At 36.0% G+C, this 16,974-nt stretch overlaps 3 protein-coding genes and 1 long non-coding RNA gene across 4 annotated transcripts in view; 2 read left to right on the top strand and 2 right to left on the bottom strand.

Annotated features, from left to right (window-relative positions):
- The window catches only part of LOC136263846 (E3 ubiquitin-protein ligase rnf213-alpha-like), a 247,317-nt gene extending 239,340 nt beyond the window's left edge, over positions 1 to 7,977 (top strand). Inside the window, exon 92 of the mRNA XM_066058473.1 lies at positions 7,653 to 7,977. Within this exon, the coding sequence (XP_065914545.1) occupies positions 7,653 to 7,812 (160 nt within the window). The 3' untranslated portion in view covers positions 7,813 to 7,977. The remainder of the gene's footprint in view (positions 1 to 7,652) is intronic.
- LOC136263856 (THAP domain-containing protein 10-like) lies at positions 16 to 7,645 on the top strand. Its single transcript, XM_066058483.1, has 9 exons — positions 16 to 1,277; positions 1,337 to 1,544; positions 1,606 to 1,774; positions 1,836 to 2,392; positions 2,442 to 2,628; positions 2,676 to 2,909; positions 2,960 to 3,131; positions 3,183 to 3,331; positions 3,381 to 7,645. The coding sequence occupies exons 1-4, from the start codon at positions 909 to 911 to the stop codon at positions 2,149 to 2,151; spliced, it is 1,062 nt and encodes a 353-aa protein (XP_065914555.1). The 5' UTR covers positions 16 to 908; the 3' UTR covers positions 2,152 to 2,392; positions 2,442 to 2,628; positions 2,676 to 2,909; positions 2,960 to 3,131; positions 3,183 to 3,331; positions 3,381 to 7,645.
- Positions 1,279 to 1,932, bottom strand: LOC136263867 (uncharacterized). The gene is made up of 2 exons (XR_010704818.1): positions 1,846 to 1,932; positions 1,279 to 1,796 (listed from the first exon to the last, which is right to left on the bottom strand). It is a non-coding gene; the product is annotated as an uncharacterized lncRNA (long non-coding RNA).
- On the bottom strand, positions 3,557 to 4,441 carry LOC136241857 (uncharacterized). The gene is made up of 3 exons (XM_066033238.1): positions 4,197 to 4,441; positions 3,770 to 4,003; positions 3,557 to 3,716 (listed from the first exon to the last, which is right to left on the bottom strand). The coding sequence occupies exons 1-3, from the start codon at positions 4,439 to 4,441 to the stop codon at positions 3,557 to 3,559; spliced, it is 639 nt and encodes a 212-aa protein (XP_065889310.1).
- Positions 7,978 to 16,974: the final 8,997 nt, after the last annotated feature.

The raw sequence follows: 16,974 nt of genomic DNA, 5'->3' as shown, positions 1-16,974 counted from the left end.
TGTATTTGTATAATTTCAATAGGCATTGTTAAAACCCAATCAAATAAGATGTACACATCTCTCCCTTAGTAAGTTTACATGAATTCAGTTACTAATTCATACAGTTCCATGCACCAAATTGTACTGTTATTGAAATAGGTTTTTTTTTCTTGAGTATATAAAGTTTTGTACATTAAAGTTTGATAGACAGATTTCATCACTAGTAGGTTAGTTGTTGCCATCTTCCAAATAGGCCATAGAATAATGGACTAAATTTGGGACAAAATAAGATTAAGGATCTGTAGTCAACTAAAAAGTACACTCCAAACTGTTTTTGCCTTATGGTTTGACAATACTATGTACCCACTATTAAGTTTTATTCACAACTGTCACTGTAAAGCTTTAATAATAACGAAAACAACATCTAAAGCCAATGACCAGAAATTCAGGAGTACCAAGAAGTACATAGTAGAATCAAAATTTCTTTGACAAGGAAAATCATCAACTGACATGAAAATTTAACCATCTCACCGCCACAACTGCCATATGACGGTTTCGATATATAAATGCCCATAGCATCACATTCTAAGCACTCTGTATATTCAGTCGGGCATTTTAGTAGCACCTGCGTTTATCCTGTAGCGGCCACACCCTTAAAGGTCAACTGAAATGGAAAATTCATGTATGATTTTATTGTATGGATGTATTGTTTGTATCAAGCAATGCACAAAAACACCATTTTAATAATTCAATTATGCTGATATTACGAGATATTAACCCATAAAGTTTGGTAATTTTGTGACATCATAAATCGTCACAAGAAGAGTTCCGGTACGCGTATTGCATAAAATAGCATAGCTATGACTATCAAAATCTAGTTTAAATTCAAGTTCACTTTAACACCTAACAATATTAGAAACGAAGACGCTATGCCAAGACGTTGTGTAGTTGCTGGTTGTCACACTGAAGGAGGTATGGGCTACAGCTTACACGGATTTCCTAGTGATGCAGCAGTTCGCTCGAAGTGCGTAAGGGCTGTGCATCAACAGTGTAAGGATTGGAAAGGACCAACAACTGCTTCCTTAATTTGCTCGAAGCATTTCGAACCTGAATGCTTTAACACAGAAGGGCGACTTTATCGTGAAGAAATGGGCATTCCAGCCAAGAAGCCGTGCCTCAAGCCAGACGCCATTCCAACTGTTTTCCCCAAGCCTATTCGCAGTGGTAGCAGCAGCAACAGCTGCCAAATGTCAACACAATCTCGTAGACCAGCTTCAGAACGAAGAAAGCAAAAAGCAGTATGTTGGAAAAAACAACATAGCTAATAATTATATGTATTAAAACATTATTAATACAGATTGTTGAAGAGCTACTAGACACCAGCTCAACCATGCAATCAAGTGCGGATGATCCAAGGAGTAGTTCCCCAGTTGAAGACGTAGGCAGCCCTCTGTTGTTGGCATCTACTTCAACAGGTATGATTCCTATGGAAATACAGTCAGGAACACCTACAGAAATACAGTCAGGAACACCTACAGAAATACAGTCAGGAGCAGATGACAAAGGTTAGCATCAAAACAAACTACAGTATGGAAATAGCTACTATACTCTGTATCCAATGAATAGACCCAATGACTACTCCTGGCACAAAATCAGTTGGAACCCAGTGTGATCTATTGGCAGCACCCCCTCTTACACTCATGTCTCATGCAGATACTACCACTGAATCAAGTGAGCCTGAAGATGGTGATATTGATGACTCGTTTCAAATTTCTCAAGACGAAGCCACAACAGAGTGAGTACTGATTCATCCACACCTATAAACAATTAATCATCACTAATTTGCATTAATACAGTGATGACAACCTGCAGCCATCCACTGAAGCTGATCCAGGATCAACAAGGGATGAAATCAAATACATAATATTTAGATCAGCACTCATACAACTATTTACACACTACACTGTGTCACAGCTCATGTCCTGGAGTCATAACCAAGCCAAAGGGCACCTATATTACTGTAAAGCAAGTATGCCATCATTGTGGATATCAAAGTGTGGGCAAGTCAACCACATATCAAAGATACCCCTGCAGGAAATATTCTACTATCTGCAGCTATTTTATATAGTGGAGAAACAGCTACAAAAGTCCTCAGGGTGCTATCTCACATGAACATTGCATGCATTACAGATAGAGCATACTGCATTCATCAGAAGGAGTACTTAGAGCCAGCAGTCATATCAGTTTGGGATACAAAACAGGCAGAATTGCTAGCACAGTGTAGAGCTAGTGACAATCCACTCACTATCAGTGGTGATGGACGTGCTGATAGTCCTGGGCATTTTGCCAAATATGGTCATACGGAATAATTGACCTATCCTCCAACAAAGTTATCCACCTAGAGCTTGTTCAGGTTTGCCACAACTAATGTTTCTTTATTCATAATGTTATTAACTATGCAGAGCAATTTGGTAGCATCTAGCAATCACATGGAAAAGGAAGGATTGAAAAATGCTCTGCAATTTTTAATGGAGAAATCAATAAATATAGGTGCACTGATTACTGACCGTCACAAGCAGGTTACAAAATTTGTGAGCCAAAGCTATCCAGATATTGACCATCGTTTTGATGTTTGGCATGTTGCAAAAGGTTTGTCATTTTGGGTACATGTTTGACTCTATAATTTTTGCTCCTAGGTGTTAAAAAGAAGCTACTAAAGATAGCTAAATACAAAGATTGTGAAGTGGTGGGTGAGTGGATTAAAAGCATTACCAACCACATTTACTGGTGTGCGGTGAAAACCCTGGGTGGTGATGGGAAGGAGATGGCTATTCGGTGGAAATCACTGATGGAATATCTATGTGATCAGCATGAGAATTGCTACCACACTCAAGACCTAGGAGATCAACGTAAAAAGTGGCTCCAGCCAGGTATAATACAAATAATTATGAATGGAACCTAGTAGTTATAATTTAACAAGGTGGCAAAGTCTATGAAAAGGTCTGTGATGTCATTTGCAATGAGAGAGTCATAGCAGATGTCAAGAAGCTGTCACCACACCATCAGACAAGCAGCTTGGAGAGCTACCATAGTGTAGTAAACCATTTTGCTCTCAAGTTACTAGCCTTTTCTTATGAAGGAATGTACTGCAGGTAAGGTGATAATTACAATAATATACAAATGATTAAATAAATACAATTCAGGTTATTAATTGCCCTAATGCATTTTAATGAAAATTATGGGAGGAAACAGGCAGTAACGAAGTCCGGAATGGAGAGGGTGAGACTATGCTTTCCAAAGGCCAAGCAAGGAGAATGTATTCCTAAAATTATTCCAGTACCACCAACGTATCGTAAGTAACAAGGACAGTAACAATATTATTTATCATATGCATTTACTAGACTATGCTGAGGAACTAATCAGTAAGGCTACACACTACATTACACACCCAGAGGAAAGACCTACAATACCAAAGAGACCACCAAAATTAGCTAGTCAATATAAACATCCAGATAAACCACAATTTTCACGTTATAATAATTAATAATAATTGTATGTGTTGATACATGAAAATTACTTAAGATGTAGTTGGTGGATGCTGATGACCTGTATATTCATCTGATGGAAATTCCTGTCTTATCCTTGATACTACACAGGAGGGTACTACACGCCTGTGCCTGCCCAAGTAGTGCCATCCCCACCAAGTCATCTGTCGGTACGCCAAGTATCGAAATTTTCTGAAAATGTGCACACATCATACAACACTGGCAGATTGAAAGACCATAAGCACCTGTTTTCATCAACTGGTTCATCAGCCCTCCCATAATGGTATCGATGGCTATGCAGTGTTACCATTAGGACTGCTCTACACAGACACACATTAGAAAAATCTGCATGTTCTGAAATACACACTGGACAAACAGCTAAGCCATCACCTTCCAAAAGACTATTAATTTGTTCAATCTCCTTACAGCATATTGATTCTCTTTGTGTAGCCATTACTATGCAATGGCCACATCTGCACCTAGATAACAATGTGGATCAACTAAATCATAGAACAGTAATGGGCAATGAGGCTTAGCCAACAAAGTTATGCCATAAGCTATAGCTACATAGCCATGGGTAGCTAGCTTATGCCATTTCGCTATATAGCTATATAATGCAACCCTGCACCATACAGTTTGTATTATTTATGCAACTTAGTGTATGTAGCTTACCAATCAATATTTCCTACGCGATCAGCCTCTGTTTCCTCTCTTTCAACCGCCAGTAGACCGAAAGATTCCTCTCTTTCTTCGAGCCTGCTCTCGTACACTGGTTCAAAGTGATACGGCATCACTTCTGACGGTCCAGTCAACAACAGTTCTTCACCAGCCACAGAAGACAAAGATGTTGTTGATTGGGAATCATCAGAATCACTATCATCAACCAAAGAGTCGCTGCAGCTATCACTTTCCGCCATTCTAACACAAAGACGCGCTTCCGTTCTTTCAGTGACATCACGAAAATAATTATACGTGACGTATTAAGAATTTGTGGGTTAATATCTCGCATAATTGAATTATTAAAATGGTGTTTTTGTGCATTGCTTGATACAAACAATACATCCATACAATAAAATCATACATGAATTTTCCATTTCAGTTGACCTTTAAGTGAATGAGAACAGGGATAAGTGGTCTCTCACGCAATATCACTTGGTTAGATGATGCAATCGCCTACTTTCAGAATGTTGATAACAAGCATTGTAGAGGATTCTTCAATGTGGTAATGGCACTACTAATGAAGAGAAACAGTAAGGAGAAGGATTATATACATACAGTGTAGGTTGGAGTGGCATGTTGCTACTTTTTTACGCCTCGAAACAGTGACCTCGTGTTTGTATGCGCATACGCACTTGCTAAAATGCTGGAAAACCAGACTTGGTGATCATCGCTTCTACTGTAAACAGGTTAGTGATGTTTATTGTGTTGCTATAAACAGTCCTAGCCTATAAAGTAGTAAAATTTCATGTTAGGTTTCACTTCAGCCGATTTTTGCACTTTGAAGTAATATAATGGCTTTGTGGTTGCTCTAGTGTAAACAACAACTCAGTAATTGAATTCCTTGTTTTATAGCAAGTAAATTGATATAGGATTATATCAAGAGTTAATAATAAGAGAGGAGAGTGTCTAACGCTGTATAGGCCTGTAATAGATGATTGCGCAGAAGTTAAACGGCTTCCTTTCCGTGTAACGTACAGGCTTCTAGTATTTGTTCGTTTCCTTACCGCAATTAGTTTAGCCGCACCGTGATGAATCCTCGAGAATATTCGAAGACTGAACTAAAGACTGAGCTGTATGTACAGGGAACGGTGCTCCTTCAATTGAAGAATGCTCAAAGGTAAGGTAACATGGCGACACAGTGAAAATTCGAAGCGATACTCCACCTTTGGTTCAGTGTTTATTGGTTTCTCAGACGCTCTCCCCCAGAGTTATCTTCGAGGTTAGCAGCCACACTTCTTTACGCAACAGAGCGATGCTCTTCGTGGTGAACTTGAACATCGAATTGAACGCACACCCTTGTGTCTGGGATAGCCTTTGTGGTTAAATGCGAAAATATACTAGCCAGTCTGTCGTTATACGGAAAAGAAGCCGTTTAACTTCTGCGCAATCATCTGTTACAGGACTATACGGCGTTAGACACTCTCCTCTCTATATTATTAACTCTTGATTATATGGTATGGTGTGTAAGTTATTAATAGCAGTTTAGATACAGTAGATTAGAAGCCTCTACAAATTTGGCAGTGAAGGGGTTGACCAATAAATATTTGATCCAAAACAGCCATGCTGGGGAAAAGGGTAGCCTTCCAAAGATGTATCTAATATGGAAAAGATGTGATATCAAAGGTGGCAGCCAAGAATGGCTGCAATGATATTAATGTGTAGTACTAGCCTATTTTGGAAGGCCACGCCCTTTTTCACAGCATGGCTGTTTTAGATTGAACATTGATTACAGTTGGTAAAATACATGCACATTAATTTGTGATTTTTTGAATACTTGGTTCTTTGTAAAGAAAGGGTCTAACAGTAAAAAGATATCATCTCATTCACCTACTAAAGAGTTTGAAATTCTTTATTTTGCAGTAACACAAGTTATGTAGCTAAAATCTTTGAGCAGGCTGTAGGACCAGGTGTCCTACAGACCTTCAGCACTAGTGCTGTAAAGCATAAATAAATAAAATAAAGTTATGGGAATGTTGAATCCAAAGAATGCACAATTATGATGTCAGATTTTATAGCCTCATAACTAACCTGATCTTGCTTGTATCAAAGCACTTTTTGATAAACAGTTCTGGTATTTAAAAAAGGCCTCACAACGTTACTAAATGTTTGGGCAGCTGACCCATGTAACAAAGCTTATTAACAAGAAATGAAGGTTCAAAGTATTATGCGATGTTTTAATGTATGATACAAAAGATATAATGAGCTTCCAATACATTCCTACTCTGATTCTCATGTACCAAATTGAACTATGAAAAGTAACTAGCTGCTCACTTGCATGCATAGGCAACGGAACGGAGGGGGAGGGGACTCCCCCCTTCCTTGGAATGATATCTTGCCAAAATTATCCTTCTTGGAATGGGGCTGAAAACTGTGTGAAAAATCAATATACTGTAATAGAATACTCAAATACCATAATAGAGCAGTCAAAGCATTTTGTAAAAGCGTGTTCCTTAAAATAGGCTAAAACAAAGAAAAAAGATTTGTCTACAGTGGGAATTGAACCATTGTTATCTTACTTGATCAGTTCTTGGTGTTATCACTGTACCAAGTGTTTCCAGATGTCTATAGGTTGTTTTTTTTTACTGCTTATAAATGCTGTATGTTTACTAACCCTGTAGTAAACATTGCCAAAAGCATTTTTATTAACTAAAATAGCATGTTTGAAATCTTGGTATTTTAGTTGAATTGCTTCAAATTGTACCTATAATTAATTCTGGTGAACTTTGAGACATTGTAAAAGCTAAATGGCTACGGCATGTGGGGGGCTACCCCAGACCCCCTCCCTGCTGCCAGAGATTCTATACTCTAGTCAGCCCCCCAACATCAACTGCCTTTTGAAATTGCCTATTATGCTTTTGAGCATTGCTCCAAAATTTCCCCTATTATGCTCCAATTATGCCCAGTTGTGTACCATTATGCTCCAAATATGCTCATATAAAATTGTGTCTTGACTGCTCTATTAGAGTACCAGATGCATCTGTGAACGTTCTATTAGGATATGTCATTATGCGGTGACTGTTCTATTAGAGTATATCGATCTTCAACTAATCTTTTCTTCACAACGTAGCTGTAAATCTGATTTTTACCATGTTTGCACACTATCCCATTCTGCATCATGCAAAATAGGCAGAGTTTCAGCTTCTCACATAACCAATGCACAAAAATTTTGCCTAATATGCTGGCATTATGCGGATGCTTTTAGCTTCCTATTATGTCCCAAATTATGCTGGCGTAATCGGCGCAGGCCTACTTCTTCCACCACTGCTTGCATGTACTGGCTACAGAGCTACAATCCCAAAGTTTTCACACTACATCAAAGAACAGGTCACTTCTTAATATGTATATATGTATATAAAAAAATAGTTGTTTCTACCTTAGTAATTGATATTTAATGGTTGGTGCTTACAGACTCACTGAAGTATGGATTGAAGTGATGGAAGCATCACATGTTCAACAGAAAGTTGATTTGAAGAGTATCAGTATTCCCGATGATGTGTTGATGTGCCATGTTGCTGATGTGTGGGAAAAAGCTGTTGAGCTGCTGTGGAAGAATAAAAATTTAATGTAACTGCTGCAATTATGACTAAAGCGCATTGTAAGAGTTTATTTTAATATTTAGGTTGCATTTCTGAAATACTGTTAGGCTAGGCATCATTTGGACTTTATTTGTTTTGTATGTTGTAGTTGCCATTTTTGGAATTTTAAAAAAAAATTGCTTATTTGTTGATTCTAATGGATGGTAGAAGAGTATTGTAATTAGCTCCTTTTCCCCCAAGATGACCATTGAATGGAATTCTTTACCCTATCCTGATCTTCATGAGATTGACACAGACACATTTAATGTAATTGTACATTAGCGTGTTACCCCTAAGGGTTTTGTAAATAACTAAATAGATATCTTCATTCAGTTTTCATGTGCCCAAAGCATTATATAAGTTCATAGTGACTCTGTACACCTAATGCTATAATTCCAATAAAAAGCTGTGAGGCATAAATATGCTGTCACATGGACTTCTATGTGTAGTATCACAGAAGCAAATTTAGGAGTTACTTTGATGCTGAAGCATCTCCTCTCCTAATAAATTAATATGTATCAGTTAGATGATAGCTTATGGGTGTAACTGCCAGCCAGTGGAAGCGAGAAAACTGAAGAGGATAGCTAAACTCCTCTAAGAATGTATGAGAAGTTGCCACAATCTGTCTAAAATTGTAGGAGTATACACTCAAATAGAATAGCCAAAAATTCTAATAGAACATTCAATAATTTTACTAAACTTCTGCTGTGAATATCCCGCTGTACCAGAGTTAAAATTGTGCATCTTTTCATGTTTAAATAGTCCATAAAACAGTGGCTTTTGTGATTTTTTAAACCATTTCGAAATGTATATCCTTGAGAATGATTGATTGATAGATGTTAAAATTTATCCTGGTAGCCAACAGAGCCATTCTTCCATACCAGAGCACACATTACTTTCCTCTATGTATGTTTAATTGTAATATACCATAATTGGTTTTATTTTCATACAAAAAATTTTTGTGATAATTGTCATGTAAAAATATTTCGTATGATTGACGTGAATGACTGCTCTATTAGAGTAGTTTGATCTTACATAAAAAATTAATTTTCATGCAAGAAATTTTGGTACAACTTTTGCATATGAAAATTATTTTACAACAAAAAAAAAGCAAATTACAGTAAGCAGCACTGATGCAAAATTGCTCTCTATGTGCTGTGTTTTAGTGGTTCATTATTCTGATTTGTGGATACACATTTTGCACTGGTCCAAACCCCTAGCTACATATTTGTAATACTGTATGCCTTAATAAATAGCTAGCTAATGGCCTGACACCTTTTACTTGTCCTTAAAGCTTGGGGTACTCTGGTCAACATTAAAAGTTTAAAACCACAGTAGTATTATTACAGTTTGGGAAATTGGAAACAATCACTACCAGGATTTTTACTTTTGAAAATTGTATTAAAAGGTAATGATATTTTCAATATAATAAATACAGGCAGGTATAAATACTCAGGCTATGCCAAAAGGATTGAAAGACTGCTATAGCTACACCACCATGTTAATTATTATCATCATTTCAAATTATACCCACACATCGTGACATTGATGAAAATTCATCTCTCAGACTACCATCTCGAGCTTGCCATCATCTCATTATCACACTTGTGCTTAAAGAAACTCAAGTCGAGTGGTCTTCACAACTCATGTTTGAAGATAATCCTGTACCAACCAGTAGCTAGCTATATCTGTAGGTGTACCATTTGCCCATATCTATAAATATTTTGTTGACACATTCAGCACACATTTGGCTTGAAATGTGATGGTGGTAGTGTGGCTACAATACAAGGAGGAAATTAACATTAATGAAATGCACCTTAAACACATCAACTCTAACATCTTTACATTATTGTGGTAACTAAAAATAAAATTAAAGAGGTCACAGTACTTTATAACTGATTGCTGAGCTCATCATGAAGTCAAAGCTGAGGTCACAAATCTACAAGGATTTGTTGTCTAATCAAAAAAAACAGCCAAGCTGTAAAAAAGGGTGCATCCTCCAAAAAAGCCAGGGAGAAAATATTGCAATATCCAAGGTGGATGACTGTGATGGTAGGTTAATGGCAAAAAAAATTTATGATGCCAATTTATGTGAACTTAATTTGCATTGCCTCCTCCAAGTTTCACTACCAAATCCATCTAAATTGTTATGATTTTTTTTTGTCATTAACCTACCATCACAGCCATTTCTTGGCCACTACCTTGGATTTTTTCACCCTGGTTTTTTTCACCCTGGTTTTTTTTGGAAGCTGCACCCTTTTCTACAGCTTGGGCTGTTTTGTTGTTCTTTTGATTAGATATCACTTCTTTTTGTAATTTCATACCTAAAGCCAGCCTATAGCCAGCTTTGGGTACTTCTTATAACTTGTCTTTTTCTTTTCTGTATAGTATAGGAATGAGGAAGAAGATATTTGTTACATGTACATTTAGCAATATTAGTTACAATCTTGTTGATTAATAAAAATATTAAATTAGTTCTTACATGGTGAATGTTTTAGGCCTGTGCCTATTATGCCGGCATAATCTTAAGAATAATAGGTCACCGATTTCGTGAGAATAATTCCGGAATAATTGGATGGTTACAGGCATAATTTTAGAATAATAGGACGACCACGGGAATAATATAGGTGGAATTAGGGTGTGTGTCTCTTCTTGATTACCTAGAAGAAAGAGTTAAGCTACAAAAATGATATAAAGCTGACAGGAGTGCTGGCTGAAAGCCTCTAAAAGATCGATATATTCTAATAGAACGCTCAATTGCTCTAATAGAGCAGTCAGATCGTTTCATGTTAACAATCTGCAGCCAGCATCAGGGATTTAACTGCATGATTATTTGCAATTCTGAAACTTGTGCATCTTATACCAGTGTATCTTCTTCAAGTCTTTGAGCATTATTATCTACCTAATTTAGTAGCTATACAGTAGTTACAGCATATTATTATAATACACTAATAATTAAATACACTTGAATTATTACTGTAGGTAGTTATTCTAAGTCTGCTATAACTATTATGGATAGAAAAATGATGTATAAGGTGGAATACTTCATATATCACTATTAATAATTCGGACAAAACTACTTATAGCAAAACTAAGCAACTAGCCACAGATATATACTGAATGAGAATAATTATGGAATAATAGGCTGGATACAAGAATAACCAAAAGAATAATAGGAGAATTTTTTGGGAAATTCTGGAAAGAATAATAGGTAAAATTTTGAGCATAATAGGCTCAGGCCTAGAATGTTTTAATTTGTAGATGAACTCTCCACAGGGTGTCACAACTTAACTAAACTCTCTACAGAAAGAATTGCAAAATAGCTGAACTTTCTATATACAGGATAGCTTGTTGGTAAATTCTCTACAGGGTGACTTGAACTCTCTACAGTGTGACTTGTTTCTAGCTGATCTCTCCCTACAGAGTTTGATTCTACCTGATCTCTCTACAAGATGACTTGTTTCTAGCCGAACTAGGGTGATATGAATTATATAGTTGAATTCTCAACAGGGTGGCTTGTTTGTAGCTAAACTCCTCTATACAGGTAATTTAAAATGTATATGCAGTAGAATTCTCTACAGGGTGACTTAATTATTTCTGGCTGTTCTCTCTACATGACCTGATCTCTCAACAAGATGATTTGAAATGTAGCTGTGTCTTTACATGGTGACTTGTTTCTAGCTGATCTCTCTACTAGCTGATCAGTTTCAAGCTGATCTCTCTACAGGTGTGATTTGTTTCAAGCTGATCTTTCCATAGGGTGATTTGAATGTAGCTGATATCTCTACAGGGTGATCATGACTTGTTTCCAGCTGATCTCTCTACAGGGAGATTTGTTCAAGCTGATCTCTCTACAAGGTGACTTGTTTCTAGCTGATTTCTCTACACGGTAACTTCACTAACTTGAACTGTTTCTAGTCGAATACTCTACTGGGTGACTTTATAACACTTTGCAGGGCGACTTGTTTTTAGCTGAAGGTGACGTTTTGTAGTTAAGCTCTATACAGATTTGGCTAACGCAGAATTCTCAAGAAGACATAGTTGAACACTTTATTATAGTAATTTACTTCTTAGCTGTCTGCTCTATTTAATAGGGTGACTGCTCTATCTATTAGAATATCTTGATCTCGCACTTGCTTCACCGAGTTGGATTTCCTATTATAACTCTGGCTTTAAGCCCGATTCTTCTAAACCATTGAAGGGCCTTTTTAAGATGATTAATCCACCTGTATCATGAAAGTACCTGACTACCTGTTGAAAATATCAATAACTTCTCGAGTCATGTGATGCTGCTGGCTCTGTAGACTTTTGTTTTTGGGAACTGGTACTGGATCTGTATATAGCAACAGCCTTTTTTTTCAAACCAAAAAGGATTGAGGTTCAATAGTTAACCTAACCTATTAGGCCTGTGCCATTCTTCCTCCAGCCATCACCTTAATCGTCATGTTCCACCCTCGGTTGACCTAGCAGTGAGGGAAGGACGCTTTGGGACCCTCTTTCTTTGCTCTCTTTTATCCTTTGTTCTGTAGGTTCTGTTGCTTTAGTCCTGTTTGTGTAGGTATAGGCAAAACCCTTTCAATAGAACATCTTAGCTTAGAATTACAGTGTGGTGGATAGATGTGCTATTAGGGCCAGTTCTTCTATGCTTAAAAAAAATAACGAAAACTAACACCAAAATGTTGTCATGCCTACAGGGTAAATTGCTTATGGGAAGAAGCTGAAAATTGGTATGTGGATAGGATATGGGCCAGCTAGGCCTGCTGGCATAATAAAAAGGTATAATAGGCTGGAGTGCTATGCCAACATATAAAGTGGATATTTCAAACTATGAAGCTTAGTTCCTAGTCAGACCTTTTATTTTTTAAAAGGTCTATGCTACGCCAGACTACTTAATTCCATGAAAATAGATTGATACTCCATTATACTGCAGTGGTCAGTGGAAACTGCAATAGAGAATTGTAAATGGCTCCTTAGATTGATACTCTCTAATAGAATAGCCACTTTGTAGTGAAATACTCTAATAGAGCATTCACTGGTATTATGTTCCAAGATATTTGTAAGAAATATTGCCAACCTAGGAGCATAGTGCAAGCATAATGGAAACACTGAAGAGCATAATAGGTGAAAAATTGGGAAATTCCTGAAAGCATTTTAGAGTTGAGCACGGTACAGGGATGATGTATTTCATGCCAGCTTCTTGGGCCGCACAATAAACTACCGTGAACATACTAGGTAGATATTCAAAGCACATAACTTAATTCCTTGAAAATACATAGATTGATACTCCCTCATAGAGCACTATGTGCTGTGCATCAGAATGCAGTTTGCAATATCCACTGCATTCTGATGCACAGCACATAAGACATAACTTCTTAGATCAAAATACTCTCTAATAGAACAGTCGCTTATTAGTGAAATACTTTAATAGAACATTCACTGGTTAAATTATTCGAAAATTATTATAAGAACCTAGGAGCATAAAGCAAGCATACTGGGAACACTGAAGAACATTATAGATAAAAATTTTGGGAAGCTTTTTGGACAAAATTTTGAGCATATTTGACTCAGGCCTAAGAATGACTCTGTATACTGGCCACTTCGTACAGGCACAGTTATCAAAGTGAAAGCAATCCTTCATGCTACCCAAATTCATGGAGAATGATCCCTCATATTACCTAAATAAGAATATCAGTATACATACATTGTACAGTAATATACTGCTACTGTATATTGCATTACCATATTGTGCCTATGCAGTTGTTTGCTGCACTTTGTGCTTCATGTGCAGTTCATGTATGAACTATATATTATAGTTCTTAAGTTTTAATATGTACACATACACTAACTATGCATATACCTGGCTAGCGCTGTTGACTACTGTAGCTATAAAGTTAAAGCTAAGGCAGTTGAGCTACTGTGGATAAATGTATTGGATGGGAATGCCGATTTTTTCCTGTCTTTAATTCACACTATGGTGTATACACAATGCTTTCTCACCAATCCAAACAACCTTGCCTTCAAATCTAGTTTAAATTAGTCAACCAGTTCATTATATGGAGCTCTGTATAACACCCCACACAATAATATTTATGACCGGATTTGCAAAAAGGTACCGTTTTCACACACAAAATTTGACCCATTTTTTGAACTTTGAAGCATCACAACTTTTTAATCATTGCATATAATTACTTGAAATTTTCCATGATGCAGCTAAAGTAACTGGCTGCATTGTGAATGGTAATCAGTATAAGGAGTCAAGTCTCAAGTGTTACTAAATTTTGTTTGCTGGCATGTAAAATGTGTGGAAAAGGTACCTTTTCGCAAATCCGGTCACATTTGTGTTAAATTATGAAAGTCACAGTTGTACATGTACACTATAATTATGTGCTCAATAGTCACAAGACTATAAAATTTGGATATAGAATGGTCAGTAATTATAAGCTACTGTAATTGCTAGAATACATACAATTAGCTATTTCTGTGCCATTTATTCAAATTGATAAGAAAATTTAATAATAGTGTATGACTGTTAAGCAAACTTATTAGCATCAAGTAGACATTACCGGTAACAGTACTGTATAGCAATAATGAAATTTTAGATGAAGTGTATGGGATGAGTTTAAATGGAGATGTATAATAACAAGCTGGATATATTATAATATTTGAGAATGTGCCATCCTCAACTGTTGTTAATAGCTTTCTGTAATTCCATACCATTGTAGTTTGCATGATAAACATTTATGCAGAAGTTTATATTAAAAGTCTTTGTGAAGTCTGGCAGATATTTGGTGTTATTATCATATGGTAGTTGTACATACAATAGTTCATGAATAGAGTAACTGAGATTCTTATGTCTGAAGCCATGCTGGAAGTTATGTTAGCTTCAAAGTGTCTCATAATATGGAATGATAATATATAGGTAAGTAAAATTAGTCTATAATTGAATAGTTTTAACGTTTTTTTTGAAAATAACGACAACACAGGCAATTTTCCAGTTATTGGGGACTATATCACATTTTAACAATGATTGCATAGATGATCCTTATAACATAAGTGCAGAAATTCTACTAGTTTTTTTCAGTACTCTGGCACTGATAAGGTTTGGACCCCTTTATCAAGAAATTTGACTGGGCTAATGCTGCAGCTCAGCTATCATAGATGTTATAGTTGCAAACAGTATAGGTTGTGCTGAAACTTTAGGCCTCAATCATCTAACCATATATGAAAGCACTACTTTATCTTGTTCACAATCACCAACTTTCATGTTACAATTAATAAAATTATATGAATCAAATATACTTTTTATAATGTGTTTGTTGTTGTTACATACAGTACCATAATACATTGTTTACACTTTCGCTTTAAGTAAACAATTTCAGTGTGTTATTCAAAATTTGGAATAACTGTAAACTGTTTAGAATTACTGCCTCAGTTAACTAGCTCTGTTAATCATTTATAACACCTACAAGGTATGATGGATTTTCTACCAGTGCTTGTATTAGTGAGAGGTTTAATTTTACTATCTGCAGCTACTGAAGTATTATATGTTTTACCTGATGATGACTCATCTACTGTTAATTGTCCATCTCAACCTTGTGCTACACTTAGTCAATACTTTTTGGATAATAATGGTACACTGCCTGTTGTATCAAATGTTGAATATCACTTCTTACCTGGAGAACATCATCTCCCTACTGATCTTAACTTGAAGGGTTTAAATAACTTCACATTATCTGGAGCTACAAGTAGTGGGTCGCTATTAACCACAGTGGTTAGTTGTTGTTACCAATCAGTACACCTACTGACCATCGCTCACTCATATAAGGTAAAAATTGTTAACACAATATTTAAACGATGTAATAAATCCAGTAATGCTACTCACCTGTTGCTTTATGTTTCTACTTCTGCTATATTAGAAGACGTTGTGTTCTTAGAATGTGGACTCCAAACGTACAATTTATGTGGAAAGTCTTATGTAAAAGGAGTTAGTTTTAAACTGCACCAACCATTGCCAATTTCTACTCTTACAGATTTTCATCGTGGAATAATTATAATATATGATAAAGATTTTGAGTATAATACAACTGCTGAAACTATTCTGGAAATAAGTGATAGCTCAATAACTGGTAAAAGTAACGGTGGAATTCTTTTAATACTGCATTATGACATAAGCATTGTACTAAGGAGTTTGCAATTTTATAACATGCAAAAAATAGCGGTACAAATTTTTACTGAATCTTCTGCAAAGATTTTAATTGAAGGCTGCACCTTTTTGTTAAATCAATTCCGATTCTCTGAACATTATGATTCATTGATAACAATCACAATGAAAACACTCAAGTCAACCATAACTTTCTTGAATTGTCAGTTTAATCAAAACAGTGATTGGTATTCATTGATAGCAGTATATCCTACTACTGGGTATGCATCTACTTTAAGCAACGTAAGTTGTATCATTACACCCACAATTATCCTTAAAGGTTGTGACTTTATAGAGAATTCATTGCGGTTATTAGAAACAGATGTTGCTATGGACCTTCCCTGCATGCTGAATATAATCATCATTGGTCCTAGTGCTGTAATAAGCAATACTGGGTCAATGCACATTTCAGGAATTTTTACTGTAGCTAAAGTGTCATTGACAATGATTGGACCACTCCAAATATCCAACAACAGTGCATTCAACATTATCATATGCAAGTACTGTCATATACTGTTTAGTAAAGAAATTGCATTCACAGCAAATAAATGTACTAATAGTATTATTTTTATCTTCTCTGAGGCTGCTTATATAAGAGTGATGGAATATTCAAGCATTGCCTTTATAAATAACATGTTTTCAAAATTAAATTTTGTTGTTGTTGATTTATTTAATCAGGGCAATCCTTACATATTTTGTAGTTTTCAGTACATAACACCGAATAATACAACTAGTGTTTCGATAAAACACTACAATATCACTTTTTATAAAAATGTCAACTTGCATAACGTTGGCACAAAGTTGCAAAATTCTTGTAAACTTGATTTTCATCATTTCACTTCTCATTGTAAATGGTTACCCACATCAGTGTTCTACAGCTACAATCCTGGAGTAATAAATCAGCAAATTATACAAACTGATCAACCAAATCTTCACTCTAATATATGTTACTGTT

This window comes from Dysidea avara, chromosome 1, assembly GCF_963678975.1.
Source record: "Dysidea avara chromosome 1, odDysAvar1.4, whole genome shotgun sequence".
In the NCBI taxonomy this organism is placed as follows: Eukaryota; Metazoa; Porifera; class Demospongiae; order Dictyoceratida; family Dysideidae; genus Dysidea; species Dysidea avara.
The sequence above is the reverse complement of the archived record's forward strand: the minus strand, read 5'-3'. Positions and strand labels throughout refer to the sequence as shown.